Here is a 27,454-nt window from a genome sequence, read left to right on the forward strand (position 1 = left end):
AGTTCAGTCCCATGCGGATTCACAAGTGCTGTGGTGTATTGTAAGAGATCGGCTTACATTTCGATTTCATTCATTACATACGGTTTCTACCAGCTTTTTTAGTTTCTATATATTTTCATTGTAAATAAAGTGTAAATATAGTGTTGTCAAGTTTGCTATCTTAGTTCCAGAAATTTCGTTTATTTGAGTGACAGAACTTGAACTTGAGGGGGCTAGTCAGCTAGCAAGAAAGCTGCGCACGGATGCCAAGCATTGCTGATTTAATTTTGGCGAAGCCATTTGCCAGTCTTCCTTTCGAGGAAAAAATTAAAATTAAAGAGCAGGGTAGACCAACGCCTCAAATTGACTTGGTGAAAAAGGTAGGGAATAATACTCGTTCCTTTCAGCTCTCCTGGTATGAGAAAGTGAATTGGCTAACAGCAAGTGACCCACATCAACAACAGTAAATAGGCTACTTTAGTAATATGTCATGGATGGACCAAAAATATAGAATCTATTTAAAATGTTTATGCTGAGTATATTATATTGGAATATATATTTCTCTGGATATGAATTAAACACAGCTACAATTTGGAAAACATTTTTAAACAAAAACACAGCCGAGAACATTTCACACTACAGACCTGGATTAAAAGTGAAGGGTTATCAAAATTGTCAATAAAACATTTCTCAGTCAAAATAAGTAAAATATAGGGAAAGTGTCACTGAATGAAATGTGTGGCACCCAGCTCTATGTTTGGCTCCCCAAGGTCAGTGCTTGTGCCTATTCCAGAACACTCTGCTGTTACTGCTGAGGTTCCTGACAAAGAGCTGCTTTCAGTAATGATCAATTTTTAAACAACATGCCACAATTTTAAAATATAAAATGTTAAAACATGCCCCCCCCCCAACACCACCATCATGTATATTGGACAGTAGGCTAATGGGCCAAAAGAACCTGTTATTTCACAGTTTGTGACCCTGCCAACAATCAGCCAGATCAGAGGCAAGAGTATGGGCAAAATTGATGTTTTTTTCTTTTAAAATCTGGAAATATCGTAAGCGACCAGCCTCCCGTTTGAAAGACTACCAGCCGCCACTGCTCTAAATGGCCTGGATTGCAGCATTTATTGTCTCACACCCCCTGTTGATTTATTATTTAAAGCTTAAATGTTTAGCATTTAAAAGATCAGTCACAAAATGCGTCTCCTCTGTCCTGCAGAGACCACAGCGAGTGTCCGGTTTCAGCGTGCACGTGTAAATGCATGCAGCTCGACACGACGGGGAACCTGGTGCCCTCGGATAAGGTGTAGCCCTGCAGTGGTCCTTCGACTCGAGTAAGCGCATCCACACCAGGGTTCAGTTCCTATACACAGCGGATGCCCACGTCTACCTCCTCACGTCACGATGACTAAAAACACTGCCTATGTGAACACACTCTACGATACCAAACCCACTGGGGGGGAAGAAATCATGTCCTTTTTGTGACTTTAAGCAGGTTTCTGTGTTCCTGCTTCTACAGATTGTCTGTAACAGGTGTTTTTTTTTTTCTCCTGTTTATAAAGTCCAGTTTTGAGCAAGAGTTCAGCTCCGTTCAGTGTCTTTTGTCACCTTGTTTGCGCTCATCCTTGTATTGAAACATGGTTAAAGGGGAACTGAAGGCAGATTTTTTTTATCATTAAAATTCTGTTGCTCATTTTATTAAATACAGGAATGCATTTTTGATAGCTATGTAATATATCAGTCCATATTAGGGCTGTAACAATATGCGTATCGAAATCGCGATACGCAGAGCCACGATCCGTGTCGCGATACAAGAAGGCAGAATCGCGGTACACCCTTTCAAACTTCTCCTCAGCCCAAAAACAGAGGCACTTCCAAACTTAATTTATGAATACTTTACTTTTTATTTAAATTACATTTTAAACTTATTTAAATTACTTTTATTTTTTTATATCTATTAGTAAGTCGTTTTTTCGCCGACCTGCGACAATCTTCTGCGAGTCACGCAATGTCCACACTCGCCACTGGCAGAGCATTCATTTCTTTTAAGCGGTCGCCATTCTGGTTGCGACGCGGGGAGCGAATCTGTAAACAAGCAGCTCATTGGCTGGCTAGGTGTGCCACAAGCCAATCACAATCACTTGACCGGAAAGGCATGCAGTGTTGCCAGATTGGGTGGGTTTAGGTGCTTTTTGGCTGGTTTTGAACATATTTTGGGGTGGAAAACGTTAGCAATATCTGGCAACACTGAAGGCATGTCTGCTTGGGCGGAAGCCTTCTGCGGCAGTTACATTTTGACACGCGAGCAATGTTTCACCATAAAAATTCCGTAATTTCCATCTGTTTTCCGCGATCACAGAAAATCATTGGCCCTATGAGAGTGAGACACTGAGAGAGCCACCCCCCCAAAAAAAAATCTTAACGGATTTACACGATTTGGAAAAATGACTTTTTCAGAACCGAAAAAAACAGAGCTTCCGGCTCAACAGTATTATTTTGAGAAATAAAACAATCTTTGGATATACATTTGTTCATTTTTGCATACATATTACTCATTCTCTGCAGTGGTCTGAATTATCTGTTATTAAATAGTTAATGTAAGTAAGTAAATGTTAATAAGTCAAATTTACTACTTTAAAAAAAAATCGTGGGTGTATCGAATCGTGGGTCAAAAATCGCGATACGAATCAAATCGTGAGTTGGGTGTATCATTACAGCCCTAGTCCATATGTCAAAGCAATGGCCGTAAACGAGATTCATCGGGACATCGTAGGACAGAAGTAAAACATACAGCGGAAATCAAAGTGACCAACATCCGCCAACGTTGTCAAAAGACGCACGCGCCCTCTTTCGAATGCTGATGCGATCAAGCCGGACGTTTTCCCTGTGTCCGAAATCACTATATAGTGCACTGAAAGTAGTGTACAGCCGTTGGTCACTAACCAAAGCGATATATCCCATCATGCTTTGCAGTTGTACTGAAAGACGCAGGTACTTTGTATTGATTAATGTGGGAAATGCACTCAGTATTTATAATTTTGAAAACCCACATTTTAATTGTGCGACAGCAATGTTGTAAATACCAGCGCGACGGACTAATCACTGATGAAGTCAAGTTTATTTGTATAGCGCTTTTAACAATAAACATTACCGCAAAGCACCTTTACAGAATTTGAACGACTTAAAACACGAGCTAATTTTATCCCTAACCTATCCCCAGTGAGCAAGCCTGTGGCAAGGAAAAACTGCCTCAGGCGACATGAGGAAGAAACCTCGAGAGGAACCAGACTCAAACGGGAACCCATCCTCATTTGGGCAACAACAGACAACATGACTATAACATTCACAGTCCTAACATAAAGTCAGCTTTGCGATGAAGCTGGCAAATCTCGAAATTGGAATGATATGGCAGTGCGGACACTTCACATTTGAAGTCTCGCGGATAAGTGACGCCTGCTGTGGACCAAGCATTCAACATGGCTAGAAATTGAAAACACGTTTGAAAATGACTTCAGCTCCCCTTTAAATATCAGTGTTGTTCTTGAATAATAAGTATTAACAACGGTGAAACTGTCTAAATCAATCAACACACTCCAGAGCTGTGGTGCCAAGGACTCTGGATTTCCACCTGCAGGTGGAGCAGGAGCTATGACGACGTCTCATGTATACATTACAGCACAGTGAAAGCCATGATACAGTGCCCACGGGGCTTGAACCCCCAGACCAGTCATGTTAAAGTGCGTATTCTGGACCAATTTCGTGTTTTTTTTTTTATATGAAAGTACGTCCTTTTACACACTCATCCAGAAGGGTAATTTTGCACAAGGCCATCTGTCTACAGCAGAAAAAAATGAAATAAAACGCGTCTGGAAAAATCCCAAGGGAGTCTGGAGCCAGATTCGTGACGTCACCTGCGGAAGCGCCAGCAGACTGCGAGAGCTTGCACGGTTCCAAGTTTAGCAGCTAGCGATTTTGCATTGAAATATGGAATTGTCACCTGAGCTTCTAAACCCGTGGATTCATTTATCAGTGCTCATCTATCTATTGTTACATAAATCATATTTTTTCTAATTACTATGTATTTATATATTTCTTCATTTAGAAGAGTACTGGCTACTGTAGGAGAAAGATTTCATGAGCTACACACATGGAATCGGCTAAGCAGGGCTGTAGATACATTTAATGTGTTTGACAGGTCCCAAGATCTCAAGCCCTGACCCGTATATCCCTTGATACATGTGAAGTAAGTGTATTATCGCCCAGCGCTTTCGTGTTGTTTACTTTTGTGTGGCAATAAATAATGTTATCCGTGTACCACACGGACACAGGAACACCTAATTTAGAGTCTTCCTTATTTCTTACCCTGGCAACAGTCAACTTCACTACGTTCACACTGCAAGGCTTAATGCTCAATTCCGATTTTTTTGTGAAATCCGATTTTTTTGTGAGGTCGTTCACATTAACAAATATATGCGACTTGTATGTGATCCTCAGTATGAACGAAAAGCGACCTAAAAGTGTTCCACATACGCATTGCAGGATACGACGACGTCACACGCAGTGAGCATGGCCAGTGTTTACGGAAGTAACCTAAAGTTTCCTGTGTATGACAGTAGCCAGCATGGAGTACCTGGCAATGATGCAGTTGTTGTTGCGACGGAACCAGAACATGCACAATAGCCTGATGTTAAGGAGGAGGTTGAGAAGGAAGAGGGCAAGGGTTTTGGCTCAGGCGTTCTGCGGGGTAGTGACTGCAACCTCCGTTCAAAGGAACATCAAAGCCATGTTGTTGTAACTTTTTTTGAGAGACCCGCCGCCTACTTCAGCGCAGAATAGTGACGTTTGTGGCTTGTTGATGACGTGTAAGTCGGATGAATGCGACCTGGCGGTTCAGACTGAAGTCGCATATGAAAAGATCGGATAGGAATCGGAATTAGGACCACATATCCAAACGGCCTGGGTCGGATTTGAAAAAAAATCGGATCTGTGTCGTTCATATTGTCAATAAAAGATCGGATACAGGTCACATATGGGTAAAAAAATCGGATTTGAGTCACTTCAGCCTGCAGCGTGAACGTAGTGCTTGTGAATCACCAATTTTCTTGGTTGTTTTCTCGGCTCTGCTTTGGTCCTCGGCTGCCTCACATGAAGCGCTCCCATTGTACGGTCTTTTGGAAAACGATGAGTACTAATCCCGGGCGGCACGGTGGTGTAGTGGTTAGCGCTGTCGCCTCACAGCAAGAAGGTCCAGGTTCGAGCCCCGTGGCCGGCGAGGGCCTTTCTGTGCGGAGTTTGCATGTTCTCCCCGTGTCCGCGTGGGTTTCCTCCGGGTGCTCCGGTTTCCCCCACAGTCCAAAGACATGCAGGTTAGGTTAACTGGTGACTCTAAATTGACCGTAGGTGTGAATGTGAGTGTGAATGGTTGTCTGTGTCTATGTGTCAGCCCTGTGATGACCTGGCGACTTGTCCAGGGTGTACCCCGCCTTTCGCCCGTAGTCAGCTGGGATAGGCTCCAGCTTGCCTGCGACCCTGTAGAACAGGATAAAGTGGCTAGAGATAATGAGATGAGATGAGATGAGAGTACTAATCCCATCATGATTGGTGTTGCTACACCCTCCTACAATACATCTGTTAACCATTTTAATAATTACATGATTGATAACGTTGAAGAAATTTGCAGAAAACCAGCAGGTCGTTTTCTCAAACAAAGCAACGTTGACGTAGGATTCAGAAGGAGGCGTCCCGCACACGACGCCATGAAAATCAATGTTTCCTGGGAAATGCCAAGTTTTTTCAGAGGCGGACCAATTCACCTCAAATGGTTTGATTTCAACTGAATTCTGGTATTGCATAAGGTAAAAAAAAATTGCAACAGATATTTGACCAAAGTTTAATAAGAGAATTGCATTGATCTTGCTCCTAAATATACCCAAGATGTGCAATAGTGCCATCGGGTGGTTTGATGTGGGACGTGTATTAGTTCTTGCTTAACTTTCCCGTGTTGGAAAAGTTTACCTCTGACTTTTACATGCCATCAACCAACAAACATTTCGTATAAGACAGACATATTTTAAACAACTTTTTATTTCATATAGTCATGCTTTTTATGAAGTCACATTTATTTACACGAGGAATAATACAAAAAGAAAAGTCTGAAACCAGCATACACTGGAAGATTCTGTGGCACTGTTATGTCATATGTAATATATTAATTCATAATGTAGAACTGATGAAATGGTAATGAAGCTTCGTTTTATTATATATTTCAAAAATAACATCATAATGCCATGACAACATGCTTTGAATTTTTCAGAGAAGTTCCTTCCTTCAGGTTCTGGGAAACAAATTCTGTGCCACTTTTGTAACAAGCAACCCTGTTCTTGGAGAGTTTAATGCAGGGATCAGATTTCACAAATTCATCCTGATTTTCTCTCCTAGTTTGACAACTCCAACATGTTCCTTGACGCTTTCTTGCCCCTCCTCCCCAATGACGCACATGAATAAATCGGGGTCAGACGTGTAGCGTTGCCCGTCTCCTGACCGCGACACAGCAAGAATTTATGGCACGATGATCAATTAATCTGATCCCGGCAAGAAACTACTTCAGAAAATGTACTTATCTACACAAATGTGAGAAGCTACAAGCATAAAGAACGATTAAATCATGAGACCTGGTTCTTATTATATAGTGTGCTATGGAAACTGGTAAATTCCCACTTAATCCTGAATCTAATCACTGTTTGATGCCTGAACTGAAGCCAAGAGGCTAAATGTAGCTAACAGCAGTGTAGCAATCGGAAAAAGTGGTGCGTTTTGTTATTTGAACCCACGACCACTTTAAGAATTTAACTGCCATGTTAAAGAAATCCATCAACGCTGGCTATCATGTAGTTGATCCATTATTGGTAAGTGTGTGTGCGTCTCTAAGATGGCCGCCGAGTGGATAGACTTTACCAGAAGGACTTTGCTCTTACGCAGTAAAGAGTTCGTGCTCCTTGTCTGTTCTGCCGACTGCGTCTGGGTTGGTGAGAGGATCCAAATCAGCGAACAGGTTAAACCATGCAGAGCGATCCTTCACACTTTCACTTGTATCTGTACAACACACACACACACACACACACAGAAAACTGAACCAACTCCTGTCAGTCATTGTGTTTAAGCTAAACACAGAAAATATCTGTTTTAATTCCCTTGCACTGGGATTAATTCTTACAGTATGTTCTATTCGGGGCGGCACGGTGGTGTAGTGGTTAGCACTGTCGCCTCACAGCAAGAAGGTCCGGGTTCGAGCCCCGTGGCCAGCGAGGGCCTTTCTGTGTGGAGTTTGCATGTTCTCCCCGTGTCCGCGTGGGTTTCCTCCGGGTGCTCCGGTTTCCCCCACAGTCCAAAGACATGCAGGTTAGGTTAACTGGTGACTCTAAATTGAGCGTAGGTGTGAATGTGAGTGTGAATGGTTGTCTGTGTCTGTGTGTCAGCCCTGTGATGACCTGGCGACTTGTCCAGGGTGTACCCCGCCTTTCGCCCGTAGTCAGCTGGGATAGGCTCCAGCTTGCCTGCGACCCTGTAGAACAGGATAAAGCGGCTAGAGATGAGATGTTCTATTCCCTTCGAGCGGGTTTATTGATGCCTTGTTATATTATTACATGTTGTCAAGACAACACGATGTCACACGTCGGAGCTCATGCAAATATCCAATGACAACTTTTCTGCTATGCACAATCATTTCTTTGTCAGCCGTGAAAGAGAGATGATGAGGCTAATCCCGTGCTAGGTTTAAGCAATAAAATAAATAAACTAAGAGATGTGGGTGGTAAGAGAGAGCAACTGGACTTGCTTGAAGACATTTCACCTCTCATCCGAAAGGCTTCTTCAGTTCTGTCTGACTGGTAGGGAGCATCAGGTACCGGTATTTATCCTCTCATGGATGAAAAGCTCATCTAAGGTGTCATTGAGTCACCCTGTTGGTGTGGCTCACTGGAGGCTGGTTGTGAACGGCCTCGAGAGTCATTAGGATGATCAATGGATTGCCCGTTAGGCAATAATAATAATAATAATATTGGCTGGTGTTGAGTGGTATATCAGATATATCCCATTCCGCTACTTGTCTTCAACTTGTTCACCATTATGCTAGCTGAATGGAATATATCTGATATAGACCCTTTTCAGTCACGTGACCTTCGTAAACGCGACCACTATTTTGGACATGTAGCGGACTTCGGCTCGAATTGGTTTGAATGCGAGGAAGGCGACAAACAGAGAACATACAAGAAAAAGGAGCGAGATGCAGAAAATACCTTCGCTATCCAGCGACGTAGGGCATTTACAGGGCGAGCAGAGGGAGAAATAACAGTAACGACACATTAGCAACGCCGTACAGAAATAACGGTTTATGGCACAGACCCTTTCGGTTCTCGCTCATCTAGCTGCTACAATGACTGCTTAGACTGCAACAATAATACCTAACACACATTTAAGTATCCGTCGTAAAGACGTGAAACTCGTCGAGTGACGAGTGTGTTCATTGATAAGCTAACACAATCTAAAAGTAGACATACCATCACACTGCCCTGGCGCTGTGTACAGTTTACCTTCTACGGTTTGTGCACTCACTATTTGCCATTACTTTCTCCAACCGTTGTTACAGATTACAGGGAACGGCCTGGATTTAAGAGACAAATACATGTTCCTCTTGTTTTGAACACTTATTTGTAGCGCAGTGCTTAATTTGTAAAGTGGGAGGTCCCGGAGCGCAGAGGATGAGCGGCTCCGGTGCGGGAAAAAAGCCCGCGGCGCTGCGCTTCTGGGCATGTTTTGTAATAACACTGCAAATTAAGTTCACCTGCAGATATTTTGTGGATGTTGTTTCATGAGAGAAATCACCAACAAGACAGATATCAAAATCAGACATTAAATAAACTTGCATTTTTTTTTTTTTTGTTACATAGTCAAAAGAGGTGTCGGATCACCGGATCCAGTGTTAATAGCTGCCGGAGCCAACGCCCGAGGTTCCGGAGCACGCTCCGGCTTGCTCCCCCTCAAATTAAGCGCTGTTTGTAGGACACTGCCTCTGATCTGTCCTACAGTCTACCAACAGCAAAGGAACACAACGCTAGCTAATGTCGTTAGCTAATAGCTACTACAGAAGAACAGAGGTTACAATGGGTTATTTTAACCTATTTGGTTACACACTCGCCACCACAGAATGTTAACAGCAATGTAATGCCTTTTCTGGCTAATTTTATTCGTCTTACCTCCAACAAAGTGGTCACTGCACAAGCGCTGGTATGCCGAGGGCTGCCAATCTTTCCTGTTTATGGCCGCTATCCATCTTCTCCGTCGGGATCCGATAAAATGATAACCCTTGCCTTGTTTGTTGATGGTTACTACATCCAGGTGCACAACAATATAGTGGCATGATGGAAGTCTTGCTGAAAATAAACACTTTCTTTGCTGCCGTTCCTCAGTGCTGGCTGTGGTAAACTACTGGTAGTGCATGTCCAAAATGGCGGCCACGTTTGTCATGACGTCACGTGAAAAGGGTCTATACCACTCAACGCCAGCCAATATCCATTGATCATCCTAACGACTCTCGAGGCCGTTCACAACCAGCCCCCAGTGACCCAAACCAACAGGATGACTCAGTGACACCTTAGATGAGCTTTTCATCCATGAGAGGATAAATACCTGATGCTCCCTACCAGTCAGACAGAACTGAAGAAGCCTTTCGGATGAGAGGTGAAACGTCTTCAAGAATCTTCAAGCAAGTCCAGTTGCTCTCTTTTACCACCCACAGTTTACTATGACCTGGATGACTGAGAATCTTCCCCGACAAACTAAGAGATGTGCTGAACGCCCGAAAGGCTACCAAAACGTCAATATATGCGCATCACGCATGCTTACAAGAGAAAAACGTACCAACGGATATCAAAAAACTGGAAGAGAGACACACGTCAGAGATGTAAAACTTCCACGCTAGCAAGTGACAGAGAATTTTGGCTGCCAGGTCACCCCGTTGTGTGCAGCTGTCAATGTTGATTTTAATAATAACTAAATTACACAGGGGTGGGGGGAAGAAGAAAATAAAATAAAAGGTTTGACTGCGCTAGCACTACACCAGCTGGAAGGTAACGGGACTGCTGTGCTAACAGCACAGAGTCATGTGTATAATAATAATAATAATATTGGCTGGTGTTGAGTGGTATATCAGATATATCCCATTCAGCTACTCGTCTTCAACTTGTTCAGCATTATGCTAGCTGAATGGAATATATCTGATATACCACTCAACGCCAGCCAATATTATTTAATTATTCTATCCGTCATCAGCAACCAGAGGAGCCTGTTCAGTGACACGGAGTGCTCCTTCCCAAGTGCAGGACTAACAGACTTAGAAACTCCTTTGTCCCTCACGCCATCAGACTGTACAACTCCTCTCTGGGGGGGGGGACAGGAGGACAGAGGACGGGAAGGAGCAGTAGCCTAGCCTAATAATAAGCAATACCTCTTCTGTTGGACTTTTTTTTTCCTCTCCTCCTTCCTCTTCCCCATATCTTATTCTTTTTTTTTATATTTGTATATGCAAATACCTAATTTAATTTATCTAGAAGTTTTTCTCCATTTCTATTCTCTGTTTATCCTGTAATGACGCTACTGGAATTTTAAAGGAACAGTCCACCGTACTTCCATAATGAAATATGCTCTTATCTGAATTGAGACGAGCTGCTCCGTACCTCTCCGAGCTTTGCGCGACCTCCCAGTCAGTCAGACGCGCTGTCACTCCTGTTATCAATGTAGCTCGGCTCAGCATGGCCAATGGTATTTTTTGGGGCTGTAGTTAGACGCGACCAAACTCTTCCGCGTTTTTCCTGTTTACATAGGTTTATATGACCAGTGATATGAAACAAGTTCAGTTACACAAATTGAAACGTAGCGATTTTCTATGCTATGGAAAGTCCGCACTATAATGACAGGCGTACTAACACCTTCTGCGCGCTTCGGCAGCGCATTGATACGGAGCTCAGATATCAATGCGCTGCCGAAGCACGCAGAAGGTGTTAGTACGCCTGTCATTATAGTGCCGACTTTCCATAGCATAGAAAATCGCTACGTTTCAATTTGTGTAACTGAACTTGTTTCATATCACTGGTCATATAAACCTATGTAAACAGGAAAAACGCGGAAGAGTTTGGGCGCATCTAACTACAGCCCCAAAAAATACCATTGGCCATGCTGAGCCGAGCTACATTGCTAACAGGAGTGACAGCGCGTCTGACTGACTGGGAGGTCGCGCAAAGCTCGGAGAGGTACGGAGCAGCTCGTCTCAATTCAGATAAAAGCATATTTCATTATGGAAGTACGGTGGACTGTTCCTTTAATTTCCCTGAGGGAACCTGCCCAAAGGGATCAATAAAGTTCTATCTAATCTACACTACCGTTCAAAAGTTTGGGGTCACTTTGAAATGTCCTTATTTTTGAAAGAAAAGCACTGTTCTTTTCAATGAAGATTACTTTAAACTAATCAGAAATCCACTCTATACATTGCTAATGTGGTAAATGACTATTCTAGCTGCAAATGTCTGGTTTTTGGTGCAATATCTCCATAGGTGTATAGAGGCCCATTTCCAGCAACTATCACTCCAGTGTTCTAATGGTACAATGTGTTTGCTCATTGCCTCAGAAGGCTAATGGATGATTAGAAAACCCTTGTACAATCATGTTAGCACAGCTGAAAACGGTTGAGCTCTTTAGAGAAGCTATAAAACTGACCTTCCTTTGAGCAGATTGAGTTTCTGGAGCATCACATTTGTGGGGTCGATTAAATGCTCAAAATGGCCAGAAAAATATCTTGACTATATTTTCTATTCATTTTACAACTTATGGTGGTAAATAAAAGTGTGACTTTTCATGGAAAACACAAAATTGTCTGGGTGACCCCAAACTTTTGAACGGTAGTGTAATTCACTGGATATGAGTAGAGAAAAACAAAAATGGTGGCGCGTGTTGCTGAACCAACAGAGAACAAAATAAAAACTCTACTCGAAAACAAAACCCCCAAAAATACAAAAAAGCAACAAAATATGGAAAAGTATTTGATGGTAAGAACATTTATTTTTATTTTTCACAAATTGCTCCTTTCATTTCGCCGGTTTGTTTACATTCTAAGCAGAAATTATTTTGTAAGACATTTTCTATAAAGTTTTTAATCTATCGAATTTGCAAAAAAAACAAATTGTTTCTCAAAATCCAGTGAATGTGGATAGAATAGAACACTTATTCCACTCAATCTCAGCTTACAGACAACTCGATGCTACATGCCTCATCGGCTATCAGCTCATGTACGACTCGATTTCGTGGAATAACTTAAATACAGTCAACAATTATTAGATAAAGTTTGATTTAATCCAGAGCAAAGCTTAATCTTCAGTCTTAGTCTCAATTTTATATTTAAACAGTAAATATTCATATATAATGTGCATCATGTAGGCATATAACAATTCACAAAAACTTAAAGAATAAGAAAATTAAGTTTTCTTTGTAAAAAAATTCATCTATCAACTTAAATATTCCTTTTACTAAAAATGAGAGCGTTATTAACTAATATTCCTTTTCTTAATAAACTTATGAACATTTGTATTTCCTTCTCTTTTCTTTATCATTCAGAAGTCCGTAAACAGAGAGCTCGGATTTCTTGTTAAATCTGTTTGTACACAATCACGCAGCAGCTCTTTTGCATTTTAGTTCTGTTTGTTTTCGTGGCATTAAAGCTGCGTTACTTCCACATGCTGTGAAGTCACATGTATTGTACACATTCTTGCACCCTCTGCTGTTTAAACAACGCAGTTACAGCCAGGAAAAACTAAGATTACGCAGCCTGATAATAATAATAAAATCACAATTCACTTTTTGTTTTATCGATTTAGTCATAAGTTTGTATCTTGATTTATTGTCGCACGCTATATCGATACATGCCTAATATCAGGTGTTTTTGAAGTGTGGCCGTACCTCTCGCTGTCGGTTTGGGCGTGATCTGATTGGCTCCTATGGTTTGATCGCTTGGCCCTGAGGAGCTTTGTGAATTACCCATCATCCATCCTAGAACGAGAGAGGCAGTAAATTATTATTAATATTAATAAGTGTTATTGCATGTGTGTTTATTTCTCTTCCATCACAATCAGTAACCGCAACTAGCGTAATAATAAACGTTCCGTTGTTTGTTTGTTATTCTGATGTACCCGACACTGCAGACTGCAGGTTGTGGATGTTCTGGTCGAGGAGGTGTGATGGGAGGAAGAATGACGCCTTCTCCTCTTCATCCTCAGGCTGAGCGTCTGTGATCTCGGCCGTCCCTCCATCCACACTCTCGTCCTCCCCGAACACGTCCCTCCACTCTCGGGAGAAATCGGCGTCGTCCACTGAGCTGGAGCTGAGGATCTCGGCGAGCGCGCTCAGTCCGTCCTTCTCCTGCACTCCGATGCCACACGGCGGCTCCTCAGCGGCTCCTAAACACACACCTGACATCCACAGCGCGTTTTCAAAATATTTTAAATCATATCAAAAATCAAATTGATTGCTTTTCAAATATTTATTTAATGATGGAGCTAAATAAAATACAAGACTTGTAACTTTTGGTTGAAATCTCTGTTCAAGTTTTAAGACTGCGCTTATAACGCGCTGAATACATTTCTAATAACGTACTATAATTAATGCCATCATGATTATTATTCTGTGGGTTTCGCTGTTTATCCTTGTGTCCTGTCCTGTTATAATGACCGGTATGTAAAACCAGAACGTCAGCGGCGTAGTCGCTCATCTGGTCAGTCATCAAAACAAAACAACCATGACAAACAAACAGAACTGAAATGTGACGATGTGAGAGAGGACCAACCTCCACGACAAACTGTTTACGACAGGAACATCAACAGGACTAAATTTTATTCCCTGAGACAAGATCGACCCGAAACATCGATCAGAACTGAATTCGCATGATAAATGAGAGACGAGATACAATTCTAGTCAGAAGAAAACGTGTTAAGTTGACCGGATTACTAATTTGTTCGCAAAAATTTGACAATACAACGACAGAGTTTTGTGCAGAAGGTCGAGTCCTTTGAAATAAAACAATCAGGGATGGGTTTCCTGAAACCGTCTTAAAGCCAAGAGAGTCTTAGGCCCTGTCCACACGGCAACAGATTCAGGTGAATCTGATAAAATTGTTTATCGTTTCGGCCTGGTGTCCACACGGCACCGGCGTTTTGGGTGCCCCAAAACGAAATCTTTTGAGAACAGGTTCCAGAGTGGAAAAATCTGGCAACGGCCCCGTTGCGAAGTCGTCTGGATGAGTAGAACGGATTTGTTTACGATGACGTCACAACCACATGACTGTCAGTGCTTCACACCGGGTAGAAGTGTAACGAACTCGATGCGAGTTGTCAACAAATCCTATAACTTGGTTCATGAAACGCGCTTACAAAATATTTTCACTGTGAATATTTATTGTGTAATGGTGCAAAGTGAGAGAGAGAATAGCCCTTAGGGCAGAATCTTTAGTCCAAACACTGCTTAAGCAGTACCAAACCCTGCACCGCCCGTGCGCTTTCCAAAAACAATCCCGCCAGCAAAAATAGGAAAAAAAAAAAAAAAGGAGCGATCTCACCTCTTCAGATGTTGGTTTAAGTCCGACAATACATTCCTCAAAAAGGGCGTAGAAGAACAAATTAATCCATCAACGTGTAGCATTCAATTTATTCCGGACCATTAAAGAATTCTGGAGGATCTCAGAATGTTGGCGTACCGGCTTCCATCTACCCCCGTTCATTCCTCTCTCTCTCCATCTACCCCCGTTCATTCCTCTTTCCGCATCTCCATTCAAAAAACGAGCACGTGATTTAAAGGGACTATCTCCATAGGATAGGGAGTGAGAAGGTGTGCGCGTGTGACAGTGACAGGGAAGAACCTAGGCTCATGCTCGCCCTGAATTTCTCTTAAAGTGAAGGCAGAACAACGTTCAGCGCCTGGCCAGGCTTTCTATGTATTAATTTACATAGACGTCTTAATATGAAATATAAAAAAAGTGTCTTAGACAAGAGATACTATTTTACGCTACTGATTAATAATCAAAACTTTATGTGGCTGATGCTACAGAAGAAGGGGTTTATGCGCATGCGTCTACTTCTATTGTTCTGGTGTCTCCGATGGGACCGTCTTACAGCGCACGCAGAGGTGTGGCATGTGTATTGCATCGTTTTCAGCAAGCGTTGCGTTGCAATATGTACCTGATATTTTACTGATCCGTTGCCCATGTGGACACGATATTTAAAAAAAAAAAAAATCTCGTCGTCGTGTGGATGTAGCCTTAAATTACCTCCTAAGAGCCATCGTTAAGCTAACGTGGTTTTCCCGAACAAGATCGTAGCCAAAGTAGTCCTTTAGCTTGCTCGGAATTTACGAGAGACCTGGACCACTCGTTCAAAACAAAGAGCGACTTGCTCACAGAATGCGAATATACAGACTGCGCTGCGGCGCCGGGGGAAACTGGTGTCGAATCTGCTGATGGTGTTCAATTATTTTTCTTGTACATTCCAAGTACATCGAGTTAATTATTAAATAAATATACGCAAAACATTATGAATACATACTCAGTATGGTATGGATATTGTAATGTCACACTGATGTTGCCACATTTTAATCAAATTTAACTCCATTAGGCGAGTGATGGATTAATTTATTGTCAAGAGACATTTCTGCACCTCTAACATTGTGTGTGCGTGCGAGAGGGAGATAGAGAGAGAGAGGTGTTTTGATCTGTGTGTAATGTGGATCTAAGGAGGCTGAATTGACCTCCTGATCTCTCTCTCGCACATATAAGGGAGAACATGGCCCACTCTGCACTGTGGAGAACAGCTGGAATAATCCTGACTGCATGATCAGGGTGTAACAGTGAAATGAGAGCGCACAGGGAACACGTTTACCTAATTATTTAGCTTATTATTTGCTCATTCTTTCGTGTGAACGTTTGTTCATTTAATTAAAAACATGCTTGGAATTAAAAAAAAAAATTGCCAAAACCACAAAATTATTTCATTAATTAATTACCACATTATACAGTGGGGCAAAAAAGTATTTAGTCAGCCACCAATTGTGCAAGTTCTCCCACTTAAAAAGATGAGAGGCCTGTAATTTTCATCATAGGTACACTTCAACTGTGAGAGACAGAATGGGGGGAAAGAATCCAGGAAATCACATTGTAGGATTTTTAATGAATTAATTGGTAAATTCCTCGGTAAAATAAGTATTTGGTCACCTACAAACAAGCAAGATTTCTGGCTCTCACAGACCTGTAACAACTTCTTTAAGAGGCTCCTCTGTCCTCCACGCGTTACCTGTATTAATGGCACCTGTTTGAACTCGTTATCAATATAAAAGACACCTGTCCACAACCTCAAACAGTCACACTCCAAACTCCACTATGGCCAAGACCAAAGAGCTGTCAAAGGACACCAGAAACAAAATTGTAGACCTGCACCAGGCTGGGAAGACTGAATCTGCAATAGGTAAGCAGCTTGGTGTGAAGAAATCAACTGTGGGAGCAATTATTAGAAAATGGAAGACATACAAGACCACTGATAATCTCCCTCGATCTGGGGCTCCACGCAAGATCTCACCCCGTGGGGTCAAAATGATCACAAGAACGGTGAGCAAAAATCCAAGAACCACACGGGGGGACCTAGTGAATGACCTGCAGAGAGCTGGGACCAAAGTAACAAAGGCTACCATCAGTAACACACTACGTCACCAGGTACTCAAATCCTGCAGTGCCAGACGTGTCCCCCTGCTTAAGCCAGTACATGTCCAGGCCCGTCTGAAGTTTGCTAGAGAGCATTTGGATGATCCAGAAGAGGACTGAGAGAATGTCATATGGTCAGATGAAACCAAAATAGAACTTTTTGGTAAAAACTCAACTTGTCGTGTTTGGAGGAGAAAGCATACCATACCTACTGTGAAGCATGGGGGTGGAAACATCAGGCTTTGGGGCTGTTTTTCTGCAAAGGGACCAGGACGACTGATCCGTGTAAAGGAAAGAATGAATGGGGCCATGTATCGTGAGATTTTGAGTGAAAACCTCCTTCCATCAGCAAGGGCATTGAAGATGAAACGTGGCTGGGTCTTTCAGCATGACAATGATCCCAAACACACCGCCCGGGCAACGAAGGAGTGGCTTCGTAAGAAGCATTTCAAGGTCCTGGAGTGGCCTAGCCAGTCTCCAGATCTCAACCCCATAGAAAATCTTTGGAGGGAGTTGAAAGTCCGTGTTGCCCAGTGACAGCCCCAAAACATCACTGCTCTAGAGGAGATCTGCATGGAGGAATGGGCCAAAATACCAGCAACAGTGTGTGAAAACCTTGTGAAGACTTACAGAAAACGTTTGACCTCTGTCATTGCCAACAAAGGGTATATAACAAAGTATTGAGATGAACTTTTGTTATTGACCAAATACTTATTTTCCACCATAATTTGCAAATAAATTCTTTAAAAATCAGACAGACAATGTGATTTTCTGGATTTTTTTTCTCATTTTGCCTCTCATAGTTGAAGTGTACCTATGATGAAAATTACAGGCCTCTCTCATCTTATTAAGTGGGAGAACTTGCACAATTGGTGACTGACTAAATACTTTTTTGCCCCACTGTATATGTGGGGGCAAATGGGGGCCAACATAGTCATTGGATGCTGATATGGGTGAGCTCCATACTGGATCTAAAACATCCACTGAGTGGCGCAGACCTCAAGTCCTACTCCGACCTCCTCGTGGTGCCACCTGGATTAAAACCAACAGGAGAGGACAACTGTGGGTACCTGGCGCAGTATAACCACAGGGGTGATTCGCATGATATGGAACTAGGCACTTTTTTCCCCCACTAGTTCCATATCATGCGAATTCCCTTTACTCTCTATCTGCACATCTCAGAATGACACAGGACAATGGGCGAACTAGATTTTTTTTTTTTTCCCCAGCCACGGTACGCCGGAAATCCGGCGCAGCGCCGGAACGCTATCACCCCTGTAACCAGGTCGCTCCGGGCAGATAGGGCTAGTCAGCCATGGTAGGCAACCTGTCTAAGAGGAGGACACGCCGATATTAAACCTACGGCCCGAGGACCTTGCTGTCACCGTCCCAGCTTGCTAGGCCATGGCAGATGAACCCCGGGTGTAAAGGGTGGGGCCAGTTCTGTGCACACTGTACTTCACCTATAAAACTCCATCGTGTAGGCCGAAGGATGCGTCCACATCCACAACCACCAGCTCTTCCCGATCAGACCTACACTTGCCGCCACTGCAACCGCACCTGCCGATCCCGTATCGGCCTTGTCAGCCATGAGCATGCCTACAGACGACATGGACCATCACCTTCTTAATCTTCGTTTGTTTGCGAAGCCAAGCCAGAGAGATACGTGTAATGCTTCCAGTTGATACTATATATTATTTTAAACACTTTATATTTCATTAGATTTTGGTTAAAAATGAACGCCATGCGACCTTTTCAACTGGATTTAGCAACTACTAATGTCTATATCGGGGATGCGCATGGCAAAGACGCTCTTTGTCCTGTTGCTCTTTAGACTCTCCTTACGAGTGAGTTCGGGAAAACCACATACAGAGGCAACACTCGTTGCTTAAGAGTGTCTCTCAACTCGCTCTTTAGCTCTAAAGGGCAACGTTATCAGGAAACCCGCCCCAGAACTGAAATCCAGTGAGAGAAGAGACACGATCTAGCTGAAAATAAAAGTTGTAAACAAATTGTTTACAACTGGAAAAATCAATAAATAAAATGACCAGGTTTTGTTCCCCGACGGAATATCAACCCAAAAACAAACAAGCATCAATTAGAACTGAAATCGGGTGAGAACTGCGAGAGGAGATACAATTCTAGTGAGAAGACTGGAAAATTCGTGAATTAATTTGGCCTAATTAGTAACTTGTTAGCAAAAAACAAAAAAAGACAAAACAACGACCAAATTGTGTGCGGAGTGATTAGTTCTTTCAAACAAAACAATCGGAACAGAAATCCGTGGAGAACTGATGGAGGAGATACGATTTAACTGAATTGTGGGCGACAGACGGATGCCATGGCAACAGCTCATCCTCCTTATGGACAGATGATAAAGATAAAGCTTCTTTACTAGATATTATTTTTACAATCTAGAATAAATCACTTAGACACGGACATGCTGCATTACTGCCATTTTAAAATGCGTGTTTTATGGAAGTAATACTAACTTGTTTCCACAAGATTAAATGTAACTCTAAATGGATAAACATGCACAATTATATTTCATGGCAAATTGTGCTACACAGGATGAGATGTTAGAATCCAAGTCTAAAGTCCTTCCCGCACCGTATGGCGCATTAGGCGGCGCCGATCTCCATTTCTGTAGCCTCTCGCCTATTACATAGCTAGGGATACAGTGGGAGGGGGTGTGTCCTCTGGTAACCACAAGAGTTTGACTCCCCGCTCACATCTGTATTGCAGTGTGCTTTGCCAGATGGCAGTAGGTACCATTTTTATGATGGTCTTTGGTAGGACTCGACCGTGAGTAGAACTTGCGATCTCCCGATCGAAAGGTGGACATGCGAACCACTAGGCCAACTCGCGGTCTGCTCAGTACAAGACGAACTGCAGGTTCAGACATTTGGTGCGATGGATTATGACTGATTGCCTCAAAGGTCAGAATCCCGCCTAGAGCCTGTGGATGGTGTGAGGCCGGTACCGGCCCCCACCCTGCCGGGGATGCGGACTTCTTGGAGTCGGGTTGTGAGAGTACAATATTTAAATAATATTGGCTGGTGTTGAGTGGTACATCAGATATATTCCATTCAGCTAGCATGATGCTGAACGCGTAGATGATGATTCCGAGAGCGAAGGACACAGGAAGGCGATCACTCGTTCATACAAAGGGTTCAGGTGAAGAGGAGGAGGACATTCGGGTTTTTAGGTCACAAGCTGCACTGCTTAACAATGGTTTCTAGTGCATCGTAGTTTTACTGTACATCAACAGCAGATTCACTAAATTTATGTCGCAAAACCGTTAGTGTTGCCAACCAGCTAGTTAACTTTTATGCAAACTAGCTAATTTGATATCGCCAGCAATTAGTTATGCATCGCTGTCCAGCTAGCTAACGTTTATGTAACCCACTAGCTAGTGAGCATTTATGCAGAATATCTACTGAATATCATTCAGCTAGCACGATACTGAACAAGTCGAAGACACGTAGCTGAATGGAATACATGACCGTTCAAAAGTTTGGGGTCACTTTGAAATGTCCTTATTTTTGAAAGAAAAGCACTGTTCTTTTCAATGAAGATCACTTTAAACTAATCAGAAATCCACTCTATACATTGCTAATGTGGTAAATGACTATTCTAGCTGCAAATGTCTGGTTTTTGGTGCAATATCTCCATAGGTGTATAGAGGCCCATTTCCAGCAACTCTCACTCCAGTGTTCTAATGGTACAATGTGTTTGCTCATTGCCTCAGAAGGCTAATGGATGATTAGAAAACCCTTGTACAATCATGTTAGCACAGCTGAAAACAGTTGAGCTCTTTAGAGAAGCTATAAAACTGACCTTCCTTTGAGCAGATTGAGTTTCTGGAGCATCACATTTGTGGGGTCGATTAAATGCTCAAAATGACCAGAAAAATGTCTTGACTATTGGGCCTTTTCCACGACCCTTTTCAGCTCACTTCAGCCCAACACGGCTCGCGTTTCGACTACCTCAGAGCAGCACGACTGAGCTCACTTCAGCCTTACTCAGCACCCAAAACTCGCACGGTTTTGGAGTGGGGCTGAAGTGAGCCCAACCGAGCCAAGTGGGGCTAGGGGCGTGAGGAGACACTTCCCTGTGCACTGATTGGTGAGGAGGAGTGTCCTCACATGCCCACACACGCCCCGCGAGCACGCTGGGATCTGTAAACACCGTAAACCCGGAAGAAGAACCTGGTGACAACAAGCCACAGCACCAAGACCAGCAACACTAACGACTCCATGTCCTCCATGTTTATTGTTTACTATCTGGGTCCTGAGACTACCGCTTAAAAGGTCACTGATGTCACTGTTTGCGCCGCCTAACATCATCACGTGACGTCCACCCACTTTCGCTAACTCCACCCAATGTGTCCACCCACTTCCAGCCAGCACGGTTGTAGTCGAAATGCAACTCCAACAGCCCCACTCAGCTCGACTCAGCCCAACTCAGCCGCATTGGTAGTGGAAAAGCCCCATATATTTTCTATTCATTTTACAACTTATGGTGGTAAATAAAAGTGTGACTTTTCATGGAAAACACAAAATTGTCTGGGTGACCCCAAACTTTTGAACAGTAGTGTATATCTGAAAAAAAAAGCGCCAGCCGATATTATTATTATTATTATACATACACATTCCTTTCGGGTGTTCAATGCGTCGTGCTCTTTCAAAATTCTCTCAAAATCTTCCGTATTTAATGAAGCAAACCTGGCGGCCATGTTTGTTTACAAAAAAGACAGTCGCTCGCTAGCGCGGAAGTTTTACGTCTCTGACGTGTGACGTCATGTTGTCTTGACAACCATGCAATATTGTAAACCATATTCAACGCTCATTCTCCATTGGGTAGAGTGACGTAATACACGTAGGATAAGCGATACGCTAACAATATTGCATGCTGTCAAAACAAATGAATGAAACCCGCTAGAAGGGAATCGAACACGTTTTTATCCCATTGATAAAGTGTCCTGTATGGATAATAATAAACGATGTTGAATTTCTACCTGACTGATTCGTGTCCTTATTCAGATCCTCATCGTCTATCGAAATCAGCCTGTAAACACAGTGAACGGTCACATCAGATGTGAAAAGGAGAGGAGGGGGAAAAAAACAAACAAACAGGAAATGTGTAAGAGGAGAAATAATTTCTTACGTGTCTTCTACGCCGGGACTCGATCCTTCTTCCTCGGTTTTCATCTTGGTTTTTTTCTTTGTCCGTTTCTTTGCTCCCAGATCAGATTCTTTATTCTCCTGCATACAAAAAAATTAATAAAAAAAAAAAAAAAAAAACAGCAATAAAGCGTCTGTGATTGGTCGCATACAACTGAAACAAATAAATAGGAATTATGGAAAGTGTATATGATTTTTTCCCCTCTCCAAGCTCCTGGTGGTTACCGTAAACACTCCGTATAAACACACTCTGGTTTGGAGGCACAACACAAACACAAAGGTCACGCTTTATTAACACGTTTCCACTAGGGCTGTCAAAGTTAATGCGATAATAACGCATTAACGCGATCTCAATTTATCGCAATTAAAAAAAAATAGTGCCGTTAACGCAAATTCTAATTTGGCCCTGCGAGTCACCCGTAGTTCCTGTTGAGGCTTGTCGCGCGCTGCTTCAATAAGAGTACGTGTGAGTGATGGAGAAAGGTCTGTTAAACAGGAAGTTTCATTTCAAAAGAAGAGTGTGATTGAGTTGGGTTTGGTATGCACTTTACAGTTCTAAAATACTTTTGCAAAGTGAGATTTCAGTATGCTGTAGCACTGTGATACGACACTAAATGTCTTTCTTGAAGTCCAACTGCAATTTATTTTTGTTTGCACAGCACTGTGAAGTCCTATAGGCTGTGACTGAATACAACTCCAGCACAACTGAAGTTTTATTTCATTTTTATTTTCTTTTGTCACACATGTCTGAACTGAGACGCAGTAGTATGTGACTACATGTTTTATATTTGAGACTACAGCTCCCTAATCCATCACAAAATCCAATTTTGTGTTTTGTATGTTCAAGGTCCCGTGGCATGGTGGTTTGTTGATGCTTTAAACGGGCTCGTGGAGGTTTCCGGACGTTATATCCGCAGCCTTTCTCGAAATGAACCCTCGGCACGTAAATATAGCCTCCTGGGAGAAAGCCCCATTTCAGCGCTTTTCCCAGTGCGTCGTTTTGCTAATGAGAAGCAGGAGGCGGGGAAGGGTAGAGGGTGGGGGCGGGCCATGGGGGGAGGGGGAGGGGCTTGACCAAGCTGCGCGCGCACATACTCGCTGCTATCAGCGCCTGTAGCCACGCTGCTAAGACAAAACCCCGTTCTCCCTCGGACTCCTTTCGTAAACTCAACGTGACACAGAGAACAGAGAGTGAGAGTGTTCGGAGTGGTAGTTTACGAACGTATAATACCCTAGGCTTGAACACGCACTCCATAACCAAAGAGGATAGAAGCAGCAACTACAGCAACATATCGCTTATCCAACAGAAGACATGCATTGCGGAGCAATAGTCAAACATAAGCTCATAAGTTACAGTCAATTTCCAGACTAAACTCAGTTTAACAGAGCATGCTGCATGCTCTTTAGTTTTGTAGCGCAGATTACCTGGCTAACTGCAGGAAGCGTTAATGTAGCCATTGCTAGGCTAACGCACCGATTTTAAAACACGGCAAAACGACCAGTTATACACTTACTTGTTCGGTGTTTGTTGCTGATGCGGCAGGGATGCTTGGTACGGACCCAGGCTTCAGTGACAGTTGATGTGCAAAACCTGCCCTGTACTGTCCCAAGTTGTGGAAACATTCCTCAGGAAAATGCTTCCGACAAACATACACCGTCTTAGGTAGACTCGACGGCGTATTATTGAAGTAAATAAAATTAAGCCACTGCGTCTTCAGGGGCTCTCCCGTCGGCAGTAAAAACAGACTCTTTTCTGTGTTGTCACATCCATGTACAGCGCAATTTCCATGTTTCGCTCGCTTAGGTGATGCCATGTTGTTGTGTCCTCTATGGTCTCCTCACTACAACTGGGCGGGGCAATCCATACAGTGGGTGGGAATCCAGAGGGGGGGCGTGGGGATCATCTCCCTTGCTGACGTAGTAAAGGGAAGAGCTTATCAACGTGCCGTTTTGACGCGCCATTCTCAAATGTTGGGCATAGTTTGGTTTACACATTATGAAATTTCTAGCCACTGGGGTGACTTAAGAAGGTCAGAGGAACTCATTTTAACGTTAAAAAACCTCAGAAAGTGAAAATTTCATGCCATGGGACCTTTCAGTACTGCCTAGTATGTGAGTGAATAAACTCCCTTACCATTTTCTCTTGTCCCAGCAGTTTTTAACAAGTACTTTTAGCATATAATGTGTTCACCATTTTAATTGTAACATTTCACTTTAAAAGCCTTATTCATTTACATAGATTAAAAAAAATGCGATTAATCGCGATTAACTATATGAAATTCTGAGATTAATCGCGATTAAATTTTTTAATCGTTTGACAGCCCTAGTTTCCACACTTAATGATGTCGTTCTTATGAGTCTTTTCATTTAGTAGAGATGTCCTCCACTCTCTGACCTTCTGCGCCGAGAGCTCATACAGTTGGCAGCCTTTAAAGCTCTCGTGAATGGCAGCCATGGTGTGAGACGTTTTCTCCCAGAAGTGCAGCAGCGTAGTCTGAAAATCAGAAAGACAAAAACTAAACGGCTGACACTCGTTATCAACAAACACTTTAAACGTGAAGGTGAAAGGGACGCTGTTCCTCTGTACCTGGTAGTTCGTGAGGATGTGAGACAGCAGGTTACAGCGACTGGCTCCGAGCAGATCCACCTTCTGACAAACGTCATTCTTCAGCTTGTCAAAGCTGGTCTTAGTGACACGCACCTGAGCCTGGACCTGTACGATTCCGAAAACACGGCGATGAGACGCGACAAAACGTCATAATATACACACCATATGGGTCACGATGTACTGGTTAGCGAACAAACTACAAACATGATGCATTAAACATTGTTAACATCAAACCTGCAGTTTGTAAATGCTATAAATTACAAGATATTTTTAACTAAAATAATAATAATAATAATAATAATAATCCATTAACCAAAGAATTATAGCAACATCAGCTCTTAATTTACATACATGAATGACATTAAAGGTGCGGTCTGTATTTTTTGTGCTTTCCTCTTTCTAGATCTGTGATTTAAAACAGGGGTTCTCAACCTTTTCTGCTTTAATCCCCACCTATTCATCCTTGTAACGAGTCGGGGCCCATTAAAAAAGATCCCCAATTATTTTGGCTCATCTATTCTATTACAATCTAATAACCTACTGTAAAGTGTATTAATGGGATGCAACATCACTCTCTGTTACAGATGGGAGCCCAGGAATTAAATTAATACAATTAAAAAACTGTTTAATTGTAGGTATTGTATTTAAAACTGTATGGATGTGCCAGAAGCTGATCCCATGCATGCAGGTCATTCTCAGTCAAAAAGGGATTAATGATCCAAAAGTGGAGTCTGGTCCATTAACACAAGAACTTACTGCCATGTTTGTGTTCAGCAAACACGCAAGTTATTAAAACCAAGAAGTTCACTCAAAAGAAGTGGATACAGAAACCACTCAATGGGATTAGATCCTTAGACTCTAACAAAGGAGGATTTTTCCTATGAGTTGGAAAATTATCCATCTGTTGAGTTCCCCGACATCTGCTGCAGACATCATTCTACACCAGACCTGGGCATTTTACGGCCCGCATCCGGCCCTTTGGTTCATTCTGACCGGCCCGCGTAAGGTTAATTAGAAATTACAAAATAAACGTATTTTCTAATTTTACCTCATGCATGGACTGAATGTGCATTGCTTTTATTTTGAAGTTGTGTTCAACAAAAACGCAATGCGCGTGACATGAACATGACATGAAATCCCACGAAACCTAATCTCGCGATAACTACTTCCGTAATTTGTCCAGACCAACCACAAACTTGTACGTCATCCTTCAAACGGTCCAGCCAATCACATAGTGTGACGTCACCAGCAGGCGCCGGAGCCCGAGCCGATCTGTAGATCTGATACCTACACCGAATGGACTGATGATCATCTGTCAGCTGTGCTTCGCATCTCCACCTCAGACATTCAACCTGACTCTGATGCACTCGTTAAAGACCAACAGAGACTAGATTTCTCTCACTGAACAAATAAAAAACACCAAATGAGCTGATTAGACTACAAATGTGGGCATCATTATTATAATATGATGTATCTTGCTTGATATTTGGAGTAGAAAGACAATATTGTGATGTCTTTATTGTGTTTTGGGGTGAATGTGACTGAAAAAAAAAAAAAGGTACAAACGTTCACATTTTGTTAACCATTGTTTTGGGAAATTTGATTGAATAAATTACATTTTTTGTAAGGCAACCTCGTTTTTTCCATACTCTTACCAGTCTTAGCAGCTTGTAAAAACAATGTTATTTACTGCTTTATATAAAGAAATACAATTAATATTATGCAGAATTTAGTTCAGCCTTTTGGTCCGGCCCTCCACTAAATTTTCTGTTTCTCATGTGGCCCCATGGAAAAAATAATTGCCCACCCCTGTTCTACACGGACTCACAGATGAAGAGCATGGAGGAGAACAACTTTTTATACGTGGCTGGGTTAAAGATCTGCAGGTCGGGACACTAGGAGATAAATCCTGTATTGTTTTTGCCAGGGTAAGGAGGAATTTCTGGGATTTTTGTACACGTCTTTGAGAAGGTTGTTGGGACGCTACAAATTTTAGTATCGGGTGTAAACAAACCACAGCCGCTCAATTCTCAATCCGCCCTGCTCTTCTCTTCCAGCAGGCATCGCAGATCCATATAATTTACCTACAAGCGTATTTATTTATTCTGCCCACTGCATGCACACACACACTCTCTCGGTGCACGCAAACGGATTAAATATGACAAAATAAAAGGTTTGTTGTTCTTCATTTAACCACAAATGTATTTATTCCACTTGAAAACTACACGGCAAACCAGCTACCAGATTCGGGACACTACTGAACTATTTAGACGACTATTTGGCCTCAAACTTGAAAAAATTTCGCGGTCCACTAGACGGCACTTCTGGGCTGCGGTCCAGTGGTTGAGAAACACTGATTTAAAAGGTACCTTAAAAAGAAGAGGATGTTAGCATGCTAGCTGTTAACATGTTAACCATTAACATAATAACAATCAATCTTTTAAGACATTTAATGTATAGTTTTATGTGTCGTATAGATAGGTCTGAGAATGCTATAATTGAGGCCTTGGCCAGTCCGCTAAAAAGCTGCTACCGTTTTACGTCCAGGCTTAGGAGGCATTGGTGCAAGAGTTTATATTTTTTATAATTGTTCTTACGTATGTGCTTGTTATTTCTTTGCTTTTATTTTTTTGTCTTAATTTATCATTTATATTGCTTTTAATATATTTAAATGTCATATGGACTTCTGGTGTCTGAAATAAAGTTTTTATTATTATTATTATTATTATGTTAACTGTTAACATTAGCTTGTTAGCTGTTAACATGTTAAAGGGGAACTGAAGGCAAATTTATCAAAACTCTGTTTCTCATTTTATTAAATATCGGAATGCATTTTTGATCGCGATTTTGTCGCTGCTGTAGCAAGTTATGAGTGTTTGAAATATGCTCTGTAAT

At 42.3% G+C, this 27,454-nt stretch overlaps 2 protein-coding genes across 6 annotated transcripts in view; one reads left to right on the forward strand and one right to left on the reverse strand.

Moving 5' to 3' along the window:
* mios (missing oocyte, meiosis regulator, homolog (Drosophila)) overlaps positions 1 to 4,313 on the forward strand; it is a 39,022-nt gene extending 34,709 nt beyond the window's left edge. For all 3 annotated transcript variants that reach the window (XM_060900387.1, XM_060900385.1, XM_060900386.1), the window contains one exon: positions 1,202 to 4,313. In XM_060900387.1, coding sequence (XP_060756370.1) covers positions 1,202 to 1,292 — 91 coding nt within the window. In that variant the 3' untranslated portion in view covers positions 1,293 to 4,313. The remainder of the gene's footprint in view (positions 1 to 1,201) is intronic.
* ica1 (islet cell autoantigen 1) overlaps positions 1 to 27,454 on the reverse strand; it is a 43,290-nt gene that overhangs the window by 1,766 nt on the left and 14,070 nt on the right. The window contains exons 7-13 of one of the 3 annotated variants that reach the window (XM_060900390.1): positions 24,539 to 24,664; positions 24,347 to 24,445; positions 21,935 to 22,032; positions 21,786 to 21,835; positions 13,215 to 13,493; positions 12,985 to 13,074; positions 6,957 to 7,074 (exon numbers count right to left, since the gene is read on the reverse strand). In XM_060900390.1, the coding sequence (XP_060756373.1) occupies positions 6,957 to 7,074; positions 12,985 to 13,074; positions 13,215 to 13,493; positions 21,786 to 21,835; positions 21,935 to 22,032; positions 24,347 to 24,445; positions 24,539 to 24,664 (860 nt within the window). Of the gene's footprint in view, positions 1 to 6,936; positions 7,075 to 12,984; positions 13,075 to 13,214; positions 13,494 to 21,785; positions 21,836 to 21,934; positions 22,033 to 24,346; positions 24,665 to 27,454 lie in introns of all 3 variants that reach the window. The other 2 variants (XM_060900388.1, XM_060900389.1) reach the window with 2 other exon arrangements.

The sequence above is a fragment of the Neoarius graeffei genome, chromosome 19 (assembly GCF_027579695.1).
Source record: "Neoarius graeffei isolate fNeoGra1 chromosome 19, fNeoGra1.pri, whole genome shotgun sequence".
Classification (NCBI taxonomy): domain Eukaryota; kingdom Metazoa; phylum Chordata; class Actinopteri; order Siluriformes; family Ariidae; genus Neoarius; species Neoarius graeffei.